This window comes from Mustela nigripes, chromosome 8, assembly GCF_022355385.1.
Source record: "Mustela nigripes isolate SB6536 chromosome 8, MUSNIG.SB6536, whole genome shotgun sequence".
In the NCBI taxonomy this organism is placed as follows: domain Eukaryota; kingdom Metazoa; phylum Chordata; class Mammalia; order Carnivora; family Mustelidae; genus Mustela; species Mustela nigripes.
In genome coordinates this window covers 15,140,467-15,160,171 of record NC_081564.1, presented here as the reverse complement: position 1 = coordinate 15,160,171, position 19,705 = coordinate 15,140,467, and the positions used below count along the sequence as shown (strand labels likewise).

Sequence of the window (19,705 nt, the reverse complement as noted above, 5' to 3'; positions counted from 1 at the left end):
CCCACCCATCCATCCAACCACCCACCCACCCACCCATCTATCCATCCATCCATCCATCCACTCATCCATTCATCTACCCACCTACCCAGCTATCCATCCGTGGCTTGTATATAATGTTTAGAAATATGCTGTAGCTCCGGTGGTGTAAAATGGGGACAGTATCATCATTCCCTATTCAATTAACCAAGATATTGTGAGATTGAATGATAGGCAATATAACTTCACCCAGCACTGGGCCTATTGCATAACCAAAGCTTAATAAATAGTAACCGTGGTTACTATTAGGATCTGAATACCATGCCCCAATTCCACAGTTCCAACTTTTTCCCAGCCAGACATCAAACACTCAGCTCCATTTTATTAACCAAGATTTGAGGAAGAGGAGTAAGGTGGAGGCATCTGGAGGGGGAATGGGTAGAGTCAGGCTGGACCAATGAGGAACAGAGACTGGGAGTTCAAGGGGTGTAAGTTTGAGGGGAGTTTCCACCTGGGAGTATCTTCTTCTAGAATGTTGCCAGAAGTCAGACCCTCCTATATTCTTGTGGGTGTGTGTGAGAGTAGGCAGGAAGCAGGAACACAGGTAGGAAACAGGAACAGAGTGTAGTCTAGCCCTCCTCCGCTGGGACAGCTGGTTGACCCAGGTACAGGCTATGCCCGTAGACTTTGGAATCGGATGGGGATATTGATGCGGGTCTGTAGCCAGGTGATATAATCCTCTTGAGACATATGGATGATGTGTTCACGTACAAACTGCAGGGCAAATACAGTAGCGACTTCAGATCTGGTCTGAAAGCTAGACTCACTTTCCTGCCCCACCTCCAAGATCTTGCAAGATGTGTGACTGAGGCTGGTGGCTGCAGGAGTCCTCTGACCATCCAGGCATGCGTAATGCCTTGGATCATTGTGATGGGGGTTGTTCTCTCAAAAAAAGAATCCCCTTCCAGCTTCCTGGTTCAGCAGACTAATTGTAAGCCCCTTTTTGTTACTGCTGACCCAGAGAAATTGGGGGGGGGCAGGAAAACCCCAGCTCTCTGCATTTTTCTTTTTTTCTTTCTGTCCTAATCCTTAATATCTTTAAAAGTCAGTTGTCCTTAAACAGTTTTGTTTGTTTGTTTGTTTGTTTGTAGACCTCTTTGAGAATTGATGGTTACTAAGAGCTCACTTCCGAAAAAGGCTTTTAGGACACAAAATGTGGTTTCATACAAGTTCTAGATTAAAAGACTCCCATGTCCCGGGTATCAGACATTCCGTGATGTTCTCACTGGGAGAAGAGCATGCTGAGTTTTACTAGCCAGGGTGGCGAACTCACCTCTGAGCCTGCATACACCCACCCCAAGTTCTGTTTCAGCTCAAAAAAGTCACCTTAGTTAAGGTTCCCAGTCGCCCTAGTTAAGATAGGTTCCCTCTATGTTTACCTTAAATCAGTGCTCCTTAAACTGTATTGTGCATACAAATCACCTGGGACCTCATTTAAATGTAGATTCTGAGTCAGTAGATAATGGTTTGAAGCCCGAGATTCCACGTTTCTAACACGTAACCCAGTTGGAGATTGCCTCTTCTACAACCCCATAATTGGCAGGTGGATGGTGGACCCCATAACTGGCAAGTGGGGAGTGGAGAGTTGCCCTTGAGTGAGTTTTGGACTGGCTTCCCAGTCTTTCCTTAAGGAGCCTCACAGGATGTGGGGGGTGCAGTCTGGACCTATGAATTTGTCCACAGGGTCACCCCCTTCCCCCACTCCTGACCTTACACCACGTATACACTCCCAGGTCAGCCTGTGAGAGGGCCAGCTCAGCAGGAAAACACCCAGAGGACTGAGAACTCCACCGTTTGAGTCCCGTTTTTATCTTGAGACATTGAAAGCCCTATTAAAATGTACATAGACCATCTGGGGCACCTCGGTGGCTTCATCAGTTAAGCTTCTGACTCTTGATCTCAGCTTGGGTCTCAATCTCATGCTCATAAGTTCAAGCCCTGTGTTGGGCATCACGCTGGGCATGGAGCCCACTTAAAAAAAAAAATGTACTTAGGCCATCTGATGAAATTAAGGAAGTGACTCTCAGACTCTCCGTCATCTGCTGATACCCTAAGAATGTCTAGGGTGGGTGGTGATGATAAGTTACCATTAAAAACCATTCAGAGGCTTTCCTGCAGCCTTGAGAGAAGGATCTAAATCCTTAACCTGACTTTCCAAAAGTCTGCACAGACTGACCTCTCCAGTCCCCTGGCAACCTCGCCCCTCCTTGCTTGCTTCCTTCTCAACCCATTGACTGCCAATGAGTCCCTCCCACAAGTCAAGTTCTGTTTCAGCTCAAAAAAGTCACCTTAGTTAAGGTTCCCAGTCGCCCTAGTTAAGATAGGTTCCCTCTATGTTTACCTTAAATCAGTGCTCCTTAAACTGTATTGTGCATACAACTCACCTGGGATCTCATTTAAATGTAGATTCTGAGTCCCGTAGATAAAGGTTTGAAGCCCGAGATTCCACATTTCTAACAAGCACCCAGGTGAGGTCTATGCTTGCTGGCCGATGGGCCACATTTAGAGCGCTCCTTATTATGATTGTTAAGTTATTTTATTCACTTGCGCATTTATTTATGTCTCTCTAAAGCTTCCAGGTTTCCCCTGGGGGCACCGTTTACCTGAATATAATTTCCCCTGGAGTTGAACCACCAAGGTCATATGGTAATCCCTCGCCTGTTAGATGATGAGCTCCGTGAAGGCAGAGACCTTATGTCTTTTCAGTTGGGTCTGCAGTGCTTAACCAGTGCCTGGACATTGAGAGATGCCCAAATAAGGGCACGGGAGGCATAGCAAGGAGCGGACAGAACACAGTGATTACCTCGATAGCCACAGCAATGTCCGGAGAGCACAGCTCCCAGATTCTCAGGTCCTGCAGCACCTTCAGGAGGACATGGGGCCGGATCCTGAGGTCCAGGTTTTCCCCAAACTTCTGGAGTTTCGCCAGGATCTTTTTGGCAGGGCGGAAATTCTTCAGATCCTCAGGGAGTTTGGACAGCAGGTCAAAGTACCTTCAAATCCAGATCCCAAGGAGAGAGGGCCAGTTAGGAAGCTGCTTGGGGGGAGAGGGGGGAATCTGTGTATCTCAGGTCTTCTGTCCCCACTCTCTCTTTCTACCTCTCCTGGGATGTCCCCAGGGCAGTGCTGTCCTTCTCTGGGAGGACTGTCTCCACTCCTGAACATAAAGGGCCCACACAGCTCAGGCAAGTCTTTTGTTTTTCCGGGGGTAGTAAAAGCTGGAGCATGATTTGCATCTCATTAAAAAAACAAATTAAGGACACGCTTTAAAGCATTTATGGTTTTTCTAATCAAGCAGACAGTGTGAAAAACCACAAGAAAGGAAGGGGCACTGAGATTCTGAAGCTTCTCTTTTGAGAGTTATCAGGCCAGGGAGGTCGCAGATATATCTGTGGGACCCCTGCCATGATGCAGGGGGCTCTCACGCCCAGGATGGACGAGGAGGGGGACAAGGAAGGGGAAATCGTGTGTGTATTTTCAACATCCCTGTTAGTGAGTAAGCCTGGCCTGCAGCTTTGTGCGTTTCGGTGGGTTTTGAGAACCTTCCTGAATGCTGTAGTAGGGTCTGAGGGTCATTTGGTAACCCATTCTTTTTTTTATTATTATTATTTTAAATATTTTATTTATTTATTGGACAGAGAGACAGAGGTCACAAGTAGGCAGAGAGGCAGGCAGAGAGAGAGAGAGAGTGGAAGGGAAGCAGGCTCCCTGCTGAGCAGAGAGCCTGATGCGGGGCTCCATCCCAGGACCCTGAGATCATGACCTGAGCTGAAGGAGGCCTTAACCCACTGAGCCACCCAGATGCCTCTGGTAACCCATTCTTGAGATGATAGGAATAAGGTAGATTCCAACCTGGAGGCGGTTCAGGTATGACCAGGGTTTCAGGCAGAGGATGGCTCCTCTTTAAAAAAGAAAAAAGGATTCTTCCTCGCCCCGACCCTGATAGAGCTGAATCAATTATAAAGGGATTTGAAGAAGAAATTGATTGTCTAACTTTGGGTGATGTGCACTGCTTTGTATTTTATATTTTGCGGTACATATGTATTCTTGTCTTCTCGAAAACTCCCATTCCACATTATTAAAATCACAGAAGGGATTTGGGGTGCATTTCTAGATGTTCTCATCTTATTCTCAGATCCTCATTCCCCCACCCTGCCATGATGGGGCTCGTGGCACACTCCAAATCTGTACTGCAGATTAGCGTAGAGATTGGGGTCAGACAGGAGTTTAAACCTTGAGGTGTCCTTGTTTATGGAGTGGGGATTCATATGTAACTTTCAGGAGTTTTGTGGGAAATAAAATAGATAATTTAGGAAAATTTCCTGGGTCATGTCTGCCACCCTATAATCACTCAATTCACGGTGCTTTTTGTTGTAATTCTATTATCACTTCCATGCTGAGGCACAGCGCTCCTAGGATATGCCTGTCTGGTTTTATATCCTTCAGGGGTCAGGCTATTTGGGGAATATAGGGATTGCCTCCTAGACCTCACAATTTGTAGAAATTTTTAGGTGGTTGCCTCATCTGCCTCTTGCAAGGGGTTGGCATATTAGTTTTCATTTGCAAGTCTGAATCAAACAGAAGATAAGTATGGAGCCCACAGTTGTTGGATTATCTGTGGCTCAGGAACTGAGGGGTTCTTGCATGACTGCCTGTTTGGGGGGCCCTGTTCGTGGCCAAGAACGGTCTCGAAGGATAATGGGATCAATTCTGTAATTCTGTAATAACAGTCCCCTTCCCCCTCCCCCCGCCTCAAGGACCCTCTTATCTGGCTCTCAGGATCTTTACCAATGGTCTGCAATTTCTTCTGCATCTCCTTTTGCCATGGAGACTTGATGCCTCATTTTTGCTATATCCTTTTTAAAATTTGAGACAATGACGAAAGAATGGAACTTCTGGAGACCTCTCTCTTCTTGGCGCCTGTATCAGAGGTTGTATGAAAAAGAAGAAGATCAGACCCATTCCTTCTTTGTCCATCCTAGTTGTTCTTTTGAGGTCTGACTTAAACACCATTTTCTTCATGAAATACTCAGCCCTCTCAGATGGCTTTTCAATTTACAATGTGGCTTAGGCCACAAGAGACACGACTCTCTCCAGGGTCCTGAAATGGTCCTTTCGTGCTAAATCCAGTCACCACTTCTTTTTCTTTTTCTTTTTTTAAAAAATCAACCTTCATTCTCTCCCTACTACTTTTTGATTGCACTGACACACTTTCTAACTGTAAAATGGAGAGTAATAATGGTTCCGGTTCTTGGAGGTGAGGATTAAATGATACAATGTGGGTGAAGTGCCAAGCTTAGGGCCAGATGCAAGTAGGTGTTTGACTCAAGTTGGTTCCTCTCTTCTTCACTCCCCTTTATCATTCTGGGCATATGTTCTAGCTCTCTAAGGAGCTTTTCCAGTATAAACATAACTGTGCCACTCACCTGTGTACAACTTTCAGTGACTCCATTTTACTTGCAATAAAGTTTCCTGAGTAACTTGCCTTCCAAGGCTCTGGATTATTCAGCCTCTACAGCATTTTCCAGCTTGGCATTTTATACTTTGGCTAGTGAACAAAGTTCTGAGGTAAAGTTAAACCTCCATAGCTGGACTAGTAAGATCTTTTATGATCTGGTCTCTATCTTTTTCTCTGATTACCATGAAAGCAACCCAAGCCCCAGCCACACACATCTACTGGCCGTTCCTGGTGCCCTGTGCCCCTTTTGGCCTCCGAGACTTTGCTGTTGCTTTCCTCTGGAACTCCCAACCCTCCTTCCCTCTTCCTATGTAACTCTCTGGGCTCAAATTCCACCTTTATTACCTTTGACAAGAGACATTTCTGTGCCCACTTTTCTCATCTATAAGGTGGGTCTAATAACAGCACCTACTTCCTAGGATTTTTGTGAGGGCTAAATGATAAATACAAAACTCTTACACCCTTTGGCTGGTATGTAGTATGTACCCTGGAAATCTCATCAATTTTTATTAAACTGAAAATGTTTCCTCCAGGAAGACTTCTGATTGCTTCTCATGCTAGGCAAGATATCTTTTTCACGTGATCCCTTAGTCCCAGTCTCACTCCCATTTTGGCCCTCATCAACCTGTGTGGTAATGGTCTGTTCATCTCCTTCATAAGCTTGGGGTCTTCCAGAAGGTGGGGGCAGGTCATCTCCCAATGAACAGTCAGAGCAGCTGACCCCTCCATTCTCAAATAGTGAGAGACCAATATATAATATAATATAATATAATATAATATAATATAATATAACATTATATAACACAGTATATAATAACATAAGCATATTATATTATAATATACTGCATTTTATAATAATATGATATATTATAACATTATATAATGTTATATAATAATATAATATATTATATCCAATATAACTCTCACAAAAATTGTGAGAGTTACCATATAACCTTAGTTGAATGGAATGGATGGGTTTTATGGGGGTGAATGGTGACCACAGTCAAGGGGGAGCCTGGGAAGGGAGACAGTTACTGGGTGGTCAGAGTAGGAAAGTAAATCTTCCAGTAGCCCACCATACTCCCTTCTCTTCAAATTTTCCACATCCCTTCATACTTTGGTGGTTTTGTGTGTACTTCTCCTGCTGTCTTCTTACCACATCACCGGCTCCTCCTCATCTGTCAGGGCTCAGCCTAAAGTCACCTCCCTGGAGATGTCCTCCTGGATTACCCAACCTAAATTAGGTCCTCATGGTTTCTTTCTCTCACAGTACCCTGTTCTCTTTCTGTATAGCAGTGATTATAATTTGTGCCTATATATTTATCAACTATGTTGTTCGTTTCTACCCATACTTTCCAGGAGACTCTAGGCTCTCCAAAGGCAGGAAATATGTCCTTATTCCCTGCTAAGCCCCAGCACCTGACATTAGCGGGCCCATCCTGGGTACTAGATGAGTGTCCTCTGGATGCATAGATGCTTGTGTGCCCTTACTTCATAAGGATTTCCATCTTGTCTTGAAGACAGAAACCAGCCTCTTGGGCCACGCTGTAGAACTTGGCCCTCATGGAGCTGCACACGCCAGTCTTGCATTGGATGATGTCACGGTTGGTGCGGCTGTCGACACAGATACAAAGGGCTTAAGGGATGGAGCCCCAGGATCAGACCCATGAGGCTGGCCTCCCTGAGCCCCAAGGTGCTCTGCTGTGGAGACTCTCTGTACCACCCAGTTCTCTACCCTCACCTGGATCTTCCCTTCACATTCCCCTAGATGTGGGAAGGACAGATCTTCCCAACATCAGGCTAGTGGTTCAGGCTTTAATAAGTAAGCCCACAGAGAGACATCCGTTCACCTAAGGCCAGCAAATGTTAAAGACAGTGCAATGAAAATGGAATTTGGAGCTGGGAGACTCAGGCTCTAACTCAGCACCACTATTTCTTGGCCTTGGGCAAGACATCTCACCTGGCCAGGTCTCAGTTTGCCCCTCCATAGAATGGGATAATGCTCCCACCTCATAGAATTGGTTTTGGGGAATAAGTAAGATAATATGGAATGCTTCACCCCATGCCTGGGGTGAATTTATTGTCATTGTCTGCATTGCCATCTTGGCTGTGACCCCCTTGCCCTGGACATCCCTTGTCTTTAAGCAGTGTTTATGACTTCAGGGAGTGTGGTCTGCACTGGGTTATTCCCACACCCCTGGGGAGACAGGCAATGTGGTTGCCGCAGTGCCTTTGCCCAGCTTGTTCTGTTGCCCAACTGGCCTACCTTTTAGACTTCTTCTGGATGACTTGGGTGTGGCTTTCTCCACTTGTACTGCTGGATCTGTCACTGAAACACAAAAGGATAGTTTCAGGTTGCCTGGAGCCTGCTTTTCATAAAAAGGGTGCCTTCGGGGCTCCCATGACACCTGCTAGCCTTCCGGGTTCAGGTAAGGGAGCTGGCTCTAATTAAGGGACCAGTCATGGAACTGAGTATATTTATTTCCCATCTCTTGGCCCTTGCTTCTACCCATATGCCCCACCTGGAGGGCCCTTCTTGTTTCTTCTCCTCCTGTCCCAATCCAACACTGTTTCATGGTCTATAGCAAGTTCTTCCTGCTCTGACTCTTAGTCTGAATTTGACTTTCTGTCTCTGTGTATTGTCAGAATGACCTATTTTCTGGATCCCAGCTTCATTTGTACAAAATCGATCTTTGCCTCTGGAGGACAAGTTTACTTAGGCCCCTTCCATTTTCCTCTCTATACCGATTAATATGTAACCCCCCGGCCCGAGTTACAGGTTTGGTGATGGGATGGTCAAGTCCTTCTAGTCATGATGTTGATGTTCCCAACCCCAGACCACTTCTTCACTCAAGGATTCTCTTCTTTGAACTGGACTCTGAGCTGACCGTTCACTTTGGTTTACTTTGAAGACAGAGCTGACTCCAGAGCCCAACCTGGGTACCACCACCTCCCAGTTTTCGGGCAAGCACCTAGGCTCTGGACTGTCACTGTCCTCATCTGTGATCAGTCACAGTGGGCTGACTGAATTCCTTGAGTGGCCACTCCCTCCTGTGACTTTGCTGGTCCGAGTTCCTAGAAGGGGGTGAAGCTCCTTTGCCCATGTCCATCCCTCCCCTGCACCTTCTCCCAGGTCCTTTAATACCAGTGTCTTACACCTTCTCTCTTGCCCTGTCTCCCTTTTTACCAAATGCTTGGAAGGTTTACTTGACTGCCTTCTCTGTCTGGTTCTAGAGAATGAGCCTGGTTTTTTTTTTTGTTTGTTTTGTTTTTATCCTTGTGATGTGCAGCTGACCCTTCCCTATTGGCCTTGTAGCACCTAGAACTTGCTTCATGAGGATCGCCACTTCTTGGACCCCTCTCTGCAGGAAAGGTCCTGACCTTTGCTGCTTTTCCCAGAGGCTCAGGGGGCTGGATCTAGAGGTCTTATCTCTGACAGGTGATGGATGGAGCCCTTATCCCATCTTGCTGGGATCCAGGGCCCCAGTAATAGTATGCAGAGGTCCTTGTGTTTGGATTCCAACCAGCTGCCCCAACCCCTGCAGATGAATTCTTTGGGGGAGTGTGTTGGCTTTAACCTCCCTCCTGGAGATGGCTCTCTTCTTTTTTAGCACTGACAATGTGACTCAGGGACAAGGTGGAAAGTGAGGGAAGTAGTTGTATTAGCTGTGATAAAAGAACAAGCAGAAATAAACAACAAAGGACCCTTTGCTCCTCTCTGTCTCCCTGTTCCTTGACTCTCCTTGAGTTTCAGCCATATTGATTTCTGTTCAGTGCCTCTTAGCTTCCTCCAGTCTCAGGCCCTTTGCACAGGCTGTTCCTTTTACTTGGAACACTATCCCCACCTATCCCCACCATAGGCTAGCTAAATCTTCTTTTTTCAGGTCTCAGCTTAAATGTCCAACTTAATCTTAGACCTCTAGTGCCCATCATGCACCCAGTCCTCCTTACTTTTCCTTCAGAACATGATTATATGGCTATAGTCAAGATTATATGGCTAACTCTGTGGCATTATTTAATAAATGCATGGCTCTCCCATTAGACCAGTGATTTATTTTTATTTTATTTTTTATTAATTGCTTAAAGGTTTTTTAAAAAAGATTTTATTTATCTATTTATTTGATGGACAGAGATCACAAGTAGGCAGAGAGGCAGGCAGAGAGAGAGAGAGAGAGAGAGAGAGAGAAAGAAGCAGGCTCCCTGCTAAGCAGAGAGTCCGATGCAGGGATCTATCCCAGGACCCTGGGGCCATGACCTGAGCTGAAGGCAGAGGCTTTAACTCACTGAACCACCCATGTGCTCCTAGATCAGTGATTCTTAACCACAGGCAGGATTCAAGGCGTCCATGAATGCAGATGGAAAAAAGGTTACATTTTTATTTCAACCAACCTTTAGCAGAAATAGAAATTGCATGTATTTGCACAACACGTTGCAATTGTGGCAGATACTTCGAGAGGTCATTTACACTCAACCCTAATCTAAAATTACAGTAGTCATTAGATCTGCTGCTAAGTCTTTTTATATAATTCATTGCTAAAGGAGCCCATAGATGACTATATCCCCAATTTGATTATAATATCATAATCTATAGTGCTGCAGATTTTGTCGCAAACCTTTGTGGTTTACAGTGTGCCTTTAAAAGTGTTTTTTCTGCAGGGCGCCTGGATGGCTTAGTGGGTTGAAGCCTCTGCGTTCGGCTCAGGTCATGATCTCAGGGTACTGGGATCGGGGCCCACATCGGGCTCTCTGCTCGGCGGGGACCCTGCTTCCCCGACCCCGCCGCCTGCTTCTCCGTCTACTTGTGATCTCTGTCTGTCAAGTGAATAAATAAAATCTTAAAAAAAAAAAAGAAAAAAACATTTTTCTGAAAGGGTCCAGAGCACAAAAGTTAGGAGCCCACCCAGTCCGGATGGTGAGCTCTGCGAGGGCAGACTACATATGTCCTATTTGCTGTTGAATCCCTCCAAACCTAGCACGGTTCCTGGCACGGGGTGGGGTGGGAGGAACTGATGAGTACAGTCGAGATAAATAAATGAAATGGGGCTGGAGCTCCTCTCCCTCATTCAAAGCCACCCCAAGTGAAGAGGGAAAAGGTAGTCCTGTACAGGATGCCACGCTCTCCCTGGTTCATGTCTCACCATGACTGGAAGATTTTAACCTTATACTGTTTGACTGGGGGAAGAGCCGCCTGGACACTCACCCCCCAGCCCCAGAAATTAAGGGGCTTATTTCCAGTGAAGAAGGAGAAAGTCCCCCCTCCCTGCCCTCCTTCCGACAGGCTGGTGAGGGGCACCGCTGCAACAGTCCCTGGGATCGGGGGGCGCCTCCTACCTTGACTTGCGGGTGGTCTGCATGTCTTTATAGGCCAAATCGCTCTTGTTTTGTTTGAGCATAGACAAGATACTGCAAAGCAAGACAAGTCTCTTAGTAACACACAGAACATACGGGGCCCCTGAGGCAGGAAGTGTCTGTGGGAGGATGGAGAATTCTTTCTAGAGCAGGGATCCTTGGACTTTGCTGGGCATGGGATCACCTGGAGAGATCGGTCCTAATACATGCTCCCAGGGGGGATGCATCAGGCCTGGAGTGAGGCCCCAGAAGCTGCATGTAGAACTACACACGCATGTGCACGCACGCGCACGTGCACACACACACGCACACTTCTGATACAGGTGTGCAGAGAGCCCATTTTGAAGCCTTAGAATTTCTCAGCATCCTGAGAAATGGTGCCCACTTGAAGCACTTGTTAAAAAACACAGTTTCCTCTGCAGATTCCAATTCAGTGGGTCTGGAATGAAGACTACACGTTCGTATTTTTAACAAGCGTCCCAGCTAATTCTGACCCTCAGAGACATTTAGAAAAGACTGGTAGAAGATTTTAAGAAAAGGTCATCCTCCTAGGTGATGCTACGGTCCAAATGTTTGCATCCCCCCCCAGAATATTATGGCTCTTGAGGAGGATGTTGAAATCCGAACCCCCAAGGTGAGGGTGTTAGGAGGTAGGGGCCTTTGGGAGGTGATCAGCTCCTGAGGTCAGAACCCTCATGACTGAGATTAGTGCCTTTATAAAAGAAACTCTAGGGAGCTCCCTTCCCCCATGTAAGTTACAACAAGAAAACAATCTATGGGGATGGCCCTCAGCAGACTCCGAATCTGCTGGCACCTTGATTTGGGGCTTCGTAGCCTCCAGAACGGTGAGAAATAAATTTCTGTTGTTTGTAAACCATCCAGTCCTGGGTATTTTTGTTAACAGCAGCCCAAAGAGACTAAGACGACCAGAGGGCAGTCTGGCTTTGAGGCTGGGGCTGGTCCAGTTGCCTGTTAGGGGTTCTGGAAAACCCCGGATTCCTAGGTCAGCCCCTAGGGGAGCAGATCTGGGGCGTCCATTGGAAAAGGAATCCAGATTCTAATGTGAGGATGCCAAAGGAAAATGTGCGACTTTTCCTCACTGTGTCTCGGCAGCTTTACGGAGAAGCCTCCAATATCTGCTGCCTCGGGGAGAGATTAGGGAGATTTTGATCCTGGAGGAATTGAGGAGGATGGGAAATTTCAACCGGTTCTTGGTCTGTCTCCATGGTTATTGGATCACCGAAGTGAACACAGAGGCCACGCCATGAGTTTTCTGTTTTTGTGTGGTTTTGTCTTTGGAGGGTCCTTCTGCAAAACACTCATTGCCCTTCTCCATCCCTATGGTGGGTTGTTGGCAACGGGTGGTTGTTAACAAGTCTGCGTTGGCAACATACTGGGAAGATTCTGCGTGAGGCTGTGTGTGGGATGAAGGGACCACCGCCGCCGCCATCATGGATCGAGTGCTTGTAATGTGGTAGGCCCGTGCTCTTATGTTAAATGCATCATTTCACCTAAATTCTTAAAAGGACTCATTGGAATAGACATCGTTTTCACAACCATCATAATGCTTTACAAAGAGAATATTATGGCTCTTGAGCCTCCTTTTACAGAACTGGAATCAGGCTCAGAGAGGTGAAGCCACTTGCTCAACATCACACAGCAGTTCAGTGATGAGGACGGAGATCCATCCAGCCTAGCCTACGTGGTTCCAAGGCCAGTGCTTTGAAGTCACAAAATCTCATCTTATAGATGAGGAAAGGTTAAAACCTTTTTCCTCTAAAGAGGAAGGCTAAGTGGACCTTTTCTAGCTCTCAGATGCGTGTCAGTCTGACTCCAACGCAGGTGTTCGTGCCGTGGGTTCTTACAAAGGTGGGAGACTCATGGAGCTACGCTGGTGAATCAGGAACAGCAGCCAGGGCTCAGAGGGCCAACACGGTCTCAGGATGCCTCCACAGGCCACCCTCCGAGCCCCCCATGCAAGTCGAGACAGCAGCAGCAGAAATTCGTCATCAGTAAGCAGCGGTGGGTGTGATTCATGAGCAAGGGCTCGGTGAACTGTAATTACGGTAATAACAATAACCCATAAGTTATAACGGGCCTCCCCGTAGGCTGGAAGCGATGAAGAAGCTCTTCTAGAGCATCATTTATTTTCAGGAAGTAATTAGCTAACTCAGAGGGTATGTACTTGGGAAGGAAACTCCAGATCCAGTTGGCATGGTCTCTGAGGCTGTTCGAGGCCAGAAATCCCGTGGATAAGCCTTCCTACCGGAAGGAGGACCCTTCAGGTTCAAGTCTGATGCCATGAGCCAATCACCTAGGTCACCCGCTTGACACTTCTGAGGATCTTTGTTGTTCTTAGGAAAGACACCAGAATCCTGGATGTGGTTTTCAAGGTCCCTGGACAGACTCATGCCTCTTTCTACCCCTTTCTGGCCGCATTTAGTTTCCTTGAAGGTGCCATGGTGTCTTCTGAGTGCATTTGCCCACGTGCTACCTGAAATGTTCACCTGCCCCGTGTTGGCTGTGAGTCACAGTCTCTTCCTCGGAGAAAACTTTTCTGATCCCCATTCCCGTCCCTGTCCCAGACTAGATGAGGTTCTCCTATTATTCATTCTTTTAGGTCTGAGCTTTCCTTTTATAAGGCTTCCTGCAATAATTAGTACCTCATCCAGACATACTCATAACCATTCAGTAAATGAGTGAACAAAGGCTCTTACAATTCCTGGGAAGCAGTGCAGCGTGGTGGTTAAGAGGATGTTTTTTGGAATTAGAAGGATCTGCATTCAAGTTGTGCCCTTACCATTCATTAGTGGGTGACCTTGGACAAGTTGCTTAGCCTCTCTGAGACCCCTTTTTCTCATTTGTAAGATAAAGATAATAGTATCTTCCTCAGAGGGTTGTTGTAAGAACAACATGAGACACATGGACAAAGTATATGACTCAGTGCCTGTCACAAAGAAAAACGTTCAGGAACGTGGAACTGCTATGGCTAATGTTATCACTGCTATTCTGACATCCTTTATTTGCCCCGTGGGTCAAGAGAACGTACCTGGGTGCTTTTCTTTGCATCCCATTTTCCAACATGATTGTCCTTCGGGCATCTTCCCGAACCATTTCCAGCAGCTTCTGCAAATCTGATGGGAACATGAGAGGTCATTGTCCAGAAGGCAGGCGGGGCTGGTATCTCTCAGCTCCTGTGTGTGGTGAGCTGGAGAGGGATAGATCAAGGTGTAGACAGCCAATACTGGTTGGAATGTTGTAGGGCAGATATCACCTCCCTGCTTAAAACCAGCGACTTGTCATTTTCCCTTTGGATAACACCTGCCTTCCTCCCTGTGGCCTCTGAGGTATTGCAGGATCTGGCTGCTTGTTTTCTCTCCTGCCTCCCCTCCCACTTCCCTCCCTGACCTTAAACCCTAGTGTTGCCAGAGAGAACAGTTTCCAATTCTGGGAAGAAATCATCTTGCTTGGGAAACCCTTCCTGATCCCATGCTCCTGAAGTTCCAACCTGGTGATCCACAGGCTGAATCTTACTCACTCGTGTTTCGTTTGATTTGACATAGAGGCTAACCTTTTAAAACTGGAAGGTTTCCTGTAAAAATCCAGACCTTCTGCTTTCGGAAAAGACTTCGAGATGGGGTTCATTCTTGCTGCGCGCGGAAGGGTGGACTTCGGGCCGGTGCGCATGCTCCGGCCGCTCCCCCCACCCTCCCCCGCCCCCTCAGTGCTCTTGCCCTCCTCCTTGCGCTAGGTGACTTTTCCTTGCATACTTAACATTGCTGCTTTTTACCTAGTGCAGAAATACATCTTTGTGCCTGACTGTTACGGGTTGAAGCGTGTCTTCCCAAAAGACACGTGGGTGTCCTAATCTCCCAGTATTTCAGAATGTGAAGTATTCACATTCTTGTTTGGAAATGGAGACGTCGTGGATGTGGTTAAGATGAAGTCATACTGCCATGGAGTGGGGCCTTGATCCTATATGACTGGTGTCCTTATAACAAGAGGGGACAGTCACTCAGGGAGAGGATGACCCGTGATGACAGAGGCAGATGGACTGACGGTGCAGCTAGAGCCAAGTGCCGAGGGTCGCCAGTTACCACCAGGAGCTAGGAGAGGCAGGGGAGGGCTCCCCCCTCTGGGTTCCAGAGGAATCACAGCCCTGCCACACCTTGATTTTGGATTCCGGCCTCTAGAACTGCCTGAGACAATAAATTCCTGTTGTTTTCAGCCTCTCAGTTCATGGGACTGCATTATGGCAGCCCCAGGAAGCTAATACACTGATTTGAAAGTTGGAATATGAAATATACTTAGAGTAAGCTGTATGCTTCCCCAAAAGTGGGATGGTGGAAGTCCTACATGTTTTATGTGGATACACGTTTGCAAGTTCTTGGCACTGTGCTTGTCATGGAGGGGTCCCAGTCAACACTTGCTGATTGCAGAAGTGAGTGGCTAAGGAGAAGAGAAAAGGAAGGAAGGATATGGGAAAACTTGAGCTGGATCTGGGGCATCAGGAAAGGAAGACAGTGGCAGTGGGGGTACTTTGCACCCTTCAGTAGGTGCCCATCATCAACGCAAGTGCAGGTCTCAAAAGCCATGCCTGTGGGAGCGAAGCCCAGTGCTTCCCACCACCATTTGTATCCAGCCTTGTTTACGAATGTGGTCACTGGGTGCTAGGGCAAGGGTGCTGCCCCTTAATGATCCTGGAGCCCTCTAGGCTGCATTCAGCCATTTTCCACTCCACCTTCCTCATTCCCTAGTGTTGTATCCTCCTAGTCATTTGTGGGCATGATTCCAGTTGACCTGAATCTGGTCTTCATCATTGTCTCGTCACACCCACCTCCCCTATGTAGCACATCCCAGAATTCTTGGGGAGTGTCTAGAAGCCTATTAGTAAGGAAGCTGTGGCTGGTTCCTCCACTTTCTTCCTATCTCCTGGGAACCGAGGCGCAACATCCGACTGCTTCCCCATTCCTTCCTCCACCCGTACTCAAGCCAGCCTAAGGGTAGGTGGATACCAGCAGATGGCCTTGGTGACCTGGCACATTGGGCAGCTCTCGTAGAGAATCACGAGGAAGCTTCCACATTCACTTAATGCACTAAAGGTTTTCCTTCCTGTTTGTCAACAGTACCTCTGGGCAGGTTGGCGCCCAGCAGTATCAAGCTCCCTCCATCATGTAGCTGAGGTTGGAGACCTATGACCTGAAATGAATCCTGGGCACTCCGGAGGTCTACATCTACCCCTCAAGGCTACCTGGGAGCAGACACTTGTTTGCCGGGGGTGCAGATGTCACAAAATATGTTTCCCTGAGGAATAGGGCCCTATAATGAGACCCACACTCAGAGAAACCTGCTTGGTCCTCAGTTCTCAGAGCTATGGGGATGACATTATCCATTGTTTACGTACAATGGCACCTTCTGTTTTCAAATTTCAAAAAAATTCTGACTTCCTTCCTCCCTCTCTCATCCATAGCCAGTCCATAAACCTCACTCTTGAGTGACTAATCTTGTTTCTTCCTTTTTGGGGAAAAATAGAGAAGGTCTTTTGCCAGCCTGGAAATTAGACCTTGGTTAAATGGTGTGTCTCTCAGAATAGTATATGTGCTGCCGAAGCGAGCACTGTCTCTCAGAATAGGATTCATGAATTCAGAATAAAATTTGAGGAGGTTTCAGAAGGCAGTGGAAGTCTGGGAAATTAATCTACTTTTGTCAAGGCTATGACAAATGGGAGGGAGGTTAAGGCATAAATAGAGGGGGAGGATGGGGAATTGAATGTAGAAAGACTTTCTCCCTGGGACGTAGGTCTCTGGTGGAAATGCATCTCCTGGTCCTTGTGAACCCGGTGTGTGCTGGGCTGAGGGTGAATAAGACGTCATTGTTCCACACCAGTAGCGAGCTCATGTTCCTCTCCCCTGTCTACCTTAGTGATAGAAATATGTGCATATGTGTGTGCATGTGTGTGTGTGTATATCAGTGTGCATGCGTGTGTTTATGTTCTTGTGTGTGTGTGTGTGTGTGAGGGTAAGCATTTACTAGACCAATTGTCCAACATCTTTGCAGCCAGGTGTGCCTTTGGGATGAAATTCTGGACAATGAGGGTTTAGTAGAAATGTTTTATGAAGCTTCTGAGAAGACTGCTTCCACTCAGTGGGGAGTGAGCACTTCTCTAACGTCACCTACTTTTTTCTGCTTTCAGCCTAGCATGTGGCTGGGATGAGTGGCATTCCAGCCATTTTGATCATAAAGCCATGCCGAGCACAGTGGCAAAGAAAAACAGAAGGAAGCCGGGTTCCCAGTGACCTCTGGGAGCCATACCAGCCATGGATTGGTCTTCTTTAATCTGTAAGAAAAATGGACTTTTATCTGTTTTAAGGCACTATTTTTCAGATCTTTGTATCCAGCCAGAGGGAGTTCCTACTTAATATGAGACACAGTTGTAAATTAAAATTTAAGTGCTCAATAAAAGCAAAATCAAAGATCAAAGTACTAAGAGAATTGAGAGGGGGGAACCCAGGAGTGTTAGGGAAGACCTCACAGTGGAGGGAACATTTGATCTGGGTCTTGAGGGTTGAGTAGGAGTCCACCAGACTAAAGGGTCACAGGTGAAGGAACACTGCAGACAGTGACATGAAAGAATGTGCATTGTTTAAGAAGAGGAAAGCATTTTGGTGAGGTTGGAGTGCCTAGTGTAAGGTGAGAAGTGGTAAGAGCTGAGCTTATTATGAAAGCCTAGGACAAGATCAGAGGTGAAGTCTTAGAGGCAATGGGGAATCTTGAAAGATGTTAAGCTGGGGACATCTATATCAGATTTTTAAAAAATATTTTAAGTGCTTATATACTTATGTATTTATTTGTTTAGAGAGAGAGTGGAGGTAGGGGCAGAGGAAGAGGGAGAGAAACAATCTTAAGCAGATGCCCCACTGATCATGGCGCCCAACAAGGGGCTCCAATTCATGACCCTAAGATCATGACCTGAACTGAAATCGAGACTTGGACGCTTCACCCATTGAGCCACCGAGTTACCCCACCTCCTTTTTTTAAAAAAGAGGCTGGGGGGAAGGCACAGAAAAAGAGGGAGAGAGAGAATCTTAAGCAGGCTCCATGCCCACTGCAGAGCCCAACGTCAGGCTCGATGTCAGGACCCTGGGATCATGACCTGAACCGAAATCAAGAGCCAGACGCTTAACTGACTGAGCCACTCTAGTGCCCTTATATCGGATTTTTCATTCAGAAAGTTCTTTCTGACTCAACAGGGAGAAGAGTGCATAGACATGTGAGGGCAAGACAAGAAGACAAGGAGGCTGTAGCAGTCCACATGGGTGAGAGGAAATGGGAGTGCGGGCCAGGAAAAAGCAGTGTTCCAGACTCAGGTACCTACAGGCGGCAGGCACCAGATGGTGACAGGAGCTAGTGTAAGAAAAATCGAGTTTCCCTCCTGGTCTTTCATTTCCCACTTTTTCTAGAGACTTGGGTAAAGCATATAGATGAAGTGTGACTGTGACATAAGGGCCAGATTGCCTGGGTTCAAATTTTGGCCTCATCACTTACGAGATGTGTGACTTTGGGCAAGTGATGTCATCTCTCTGTGCTCCAATTTTCTCACCTACAAAATAGGCGTAAAACTGTTGCAAGGATTCATTGAATTTATATGCAAATATATACATTCGTGTGTGTGTGTGTACACACTTAGTATGTATATATTAGAAGTTAGAGTAGTGCCCGATACATAAAATCTTCTTAAGTATTAACTATTGTACTGTCGTCATGGTGATCCTTATCATCCTTATTCTCAGGAATACAGTGGGGCAAATGAGACAGGAAATGGCCATGCACTTGGCCAACTGGGAGCAGTGATTGGGGGGAGTAGGGACTGATGGAGACTGGGGAAAACTAGCCAGCACGTGCCCCACCTAAGAAGAGCAGCTCTAGCTAAACACTGTGCAGGGTCGAGGGTCCACTCTTGTCACAGTGTTGCTATTGTTGTTGTTTTTAATCTAAATTTTTATATAAAATTTCTCAAATATTAAAATATCATTCCCACTCTTTTTTTTTTTTTTAACAAAGCCCTTGTGTATGAAGCAAAACTTAAGTGTCAGAAACTAGCCTACGTGCCCCAGTTTTCTAAGATGAAGTAACGGAAATGCAGAGAGAAGGTTCAAAAGACTTTAGGAGACGGGACTGATGGGAGCAAGTCAGCTGGTTAGATGTGGGGGGAGGCAGCCGCTGGGGACGGCTCAGCGGTGTCTCGGGTGTCTGGAGAGATGGCGCCGTCCACCCTCTGCTCATCACAGTCTCCTTCCCCCTCCGCTGCCTCCCTCGTTCCTGCCGCCGCTGGTGCTGCTTCTGGACCAAGCCCGTTCTTGAAGCTGGAGACGCTTCTTACTTGCAAGGCTCTCAGGGTTAAAAGACACACAGCATGGATATGACACTAATAACCACACAGACACCTTTGAAAAGAAAACCGGATCCTGTTACTTCTATACTGAAAGCCTTCCAGAGACTTCCTCTTACACTCAGAATCACTCTGAAGTCCTTACCTGACCCTACAAAGACGATGCCCACTCTGACTCCTGCCTCCTTCCCCGGCTTCGTATCCTCAGATCTCAGCCTAAATGTCAGAGCTGAGAGGGTCTTTTCCTGACCACTCTGGCTAGCCGCATTCCTGCCACCAGTCTGTCTCTAGCCCATGCCTTGGTTTTATGATCTTTCGATCATATATCATTTGCTTCTTCCCTTTATTATTTTTTTTAAGATGTTATTTATTTATTTGACAGATCACAAGCAGGCAGAGAGGCAGGCAAAGAGGGGTAAGCAGGCTCCCTGCTGAGCAGAGAGCCTGATGTGGGGCTCAATCCCAGAACCCTG

At 46.8% G+C, this 19,705-nt stretch overlaps 1 protein-coding gene across 1 annotated transcript in view; it reads right to left on the bottom strand.

Annotated features, from left to right (window-relative positions):
* Window positions 1-460: 460 nt before the first annotated feature.
* The window catches only part of CCDC60 (coiled-coil domain containing 60), a 157,099-nt gene continuing 137,854 nt past the window's right edge, over window positions 461-19,705 (bottom strand). Inside the window, exons 8-14 of the mRNA XM_059409948.1 lie at window positions 13,893-13,977; window positions 10,826-10,897; window positions 7,761-7,823; window positions 6,986-7,108; window positions 4,825-4,956; window positions 2,840-3,029; window positions 461-750 (exon numbers count right to left, since the gene is read on the bottom strand). Coding sequence (XP_059265931.1) covers window positions 649-750; window positions 2,840-3,029; window positions 4,825-4,956; window positions 6,986-7,108; window positions 7,761-7,823; window positions 10,826-10,897; window positions 13,893-13,977 — 767 coding nt within the window. The 3' untranslated portion in view covers window positions 461-648. The remainder of the gene's footprint in view (window positions 751-2,839; window positions 3,030-4,824; window positions 4,957-6,985; window positions 7,109-7,760; window positions 7,824-10,825; window positions 10,898-13,892; window positions 13,978-19,705) is intronic.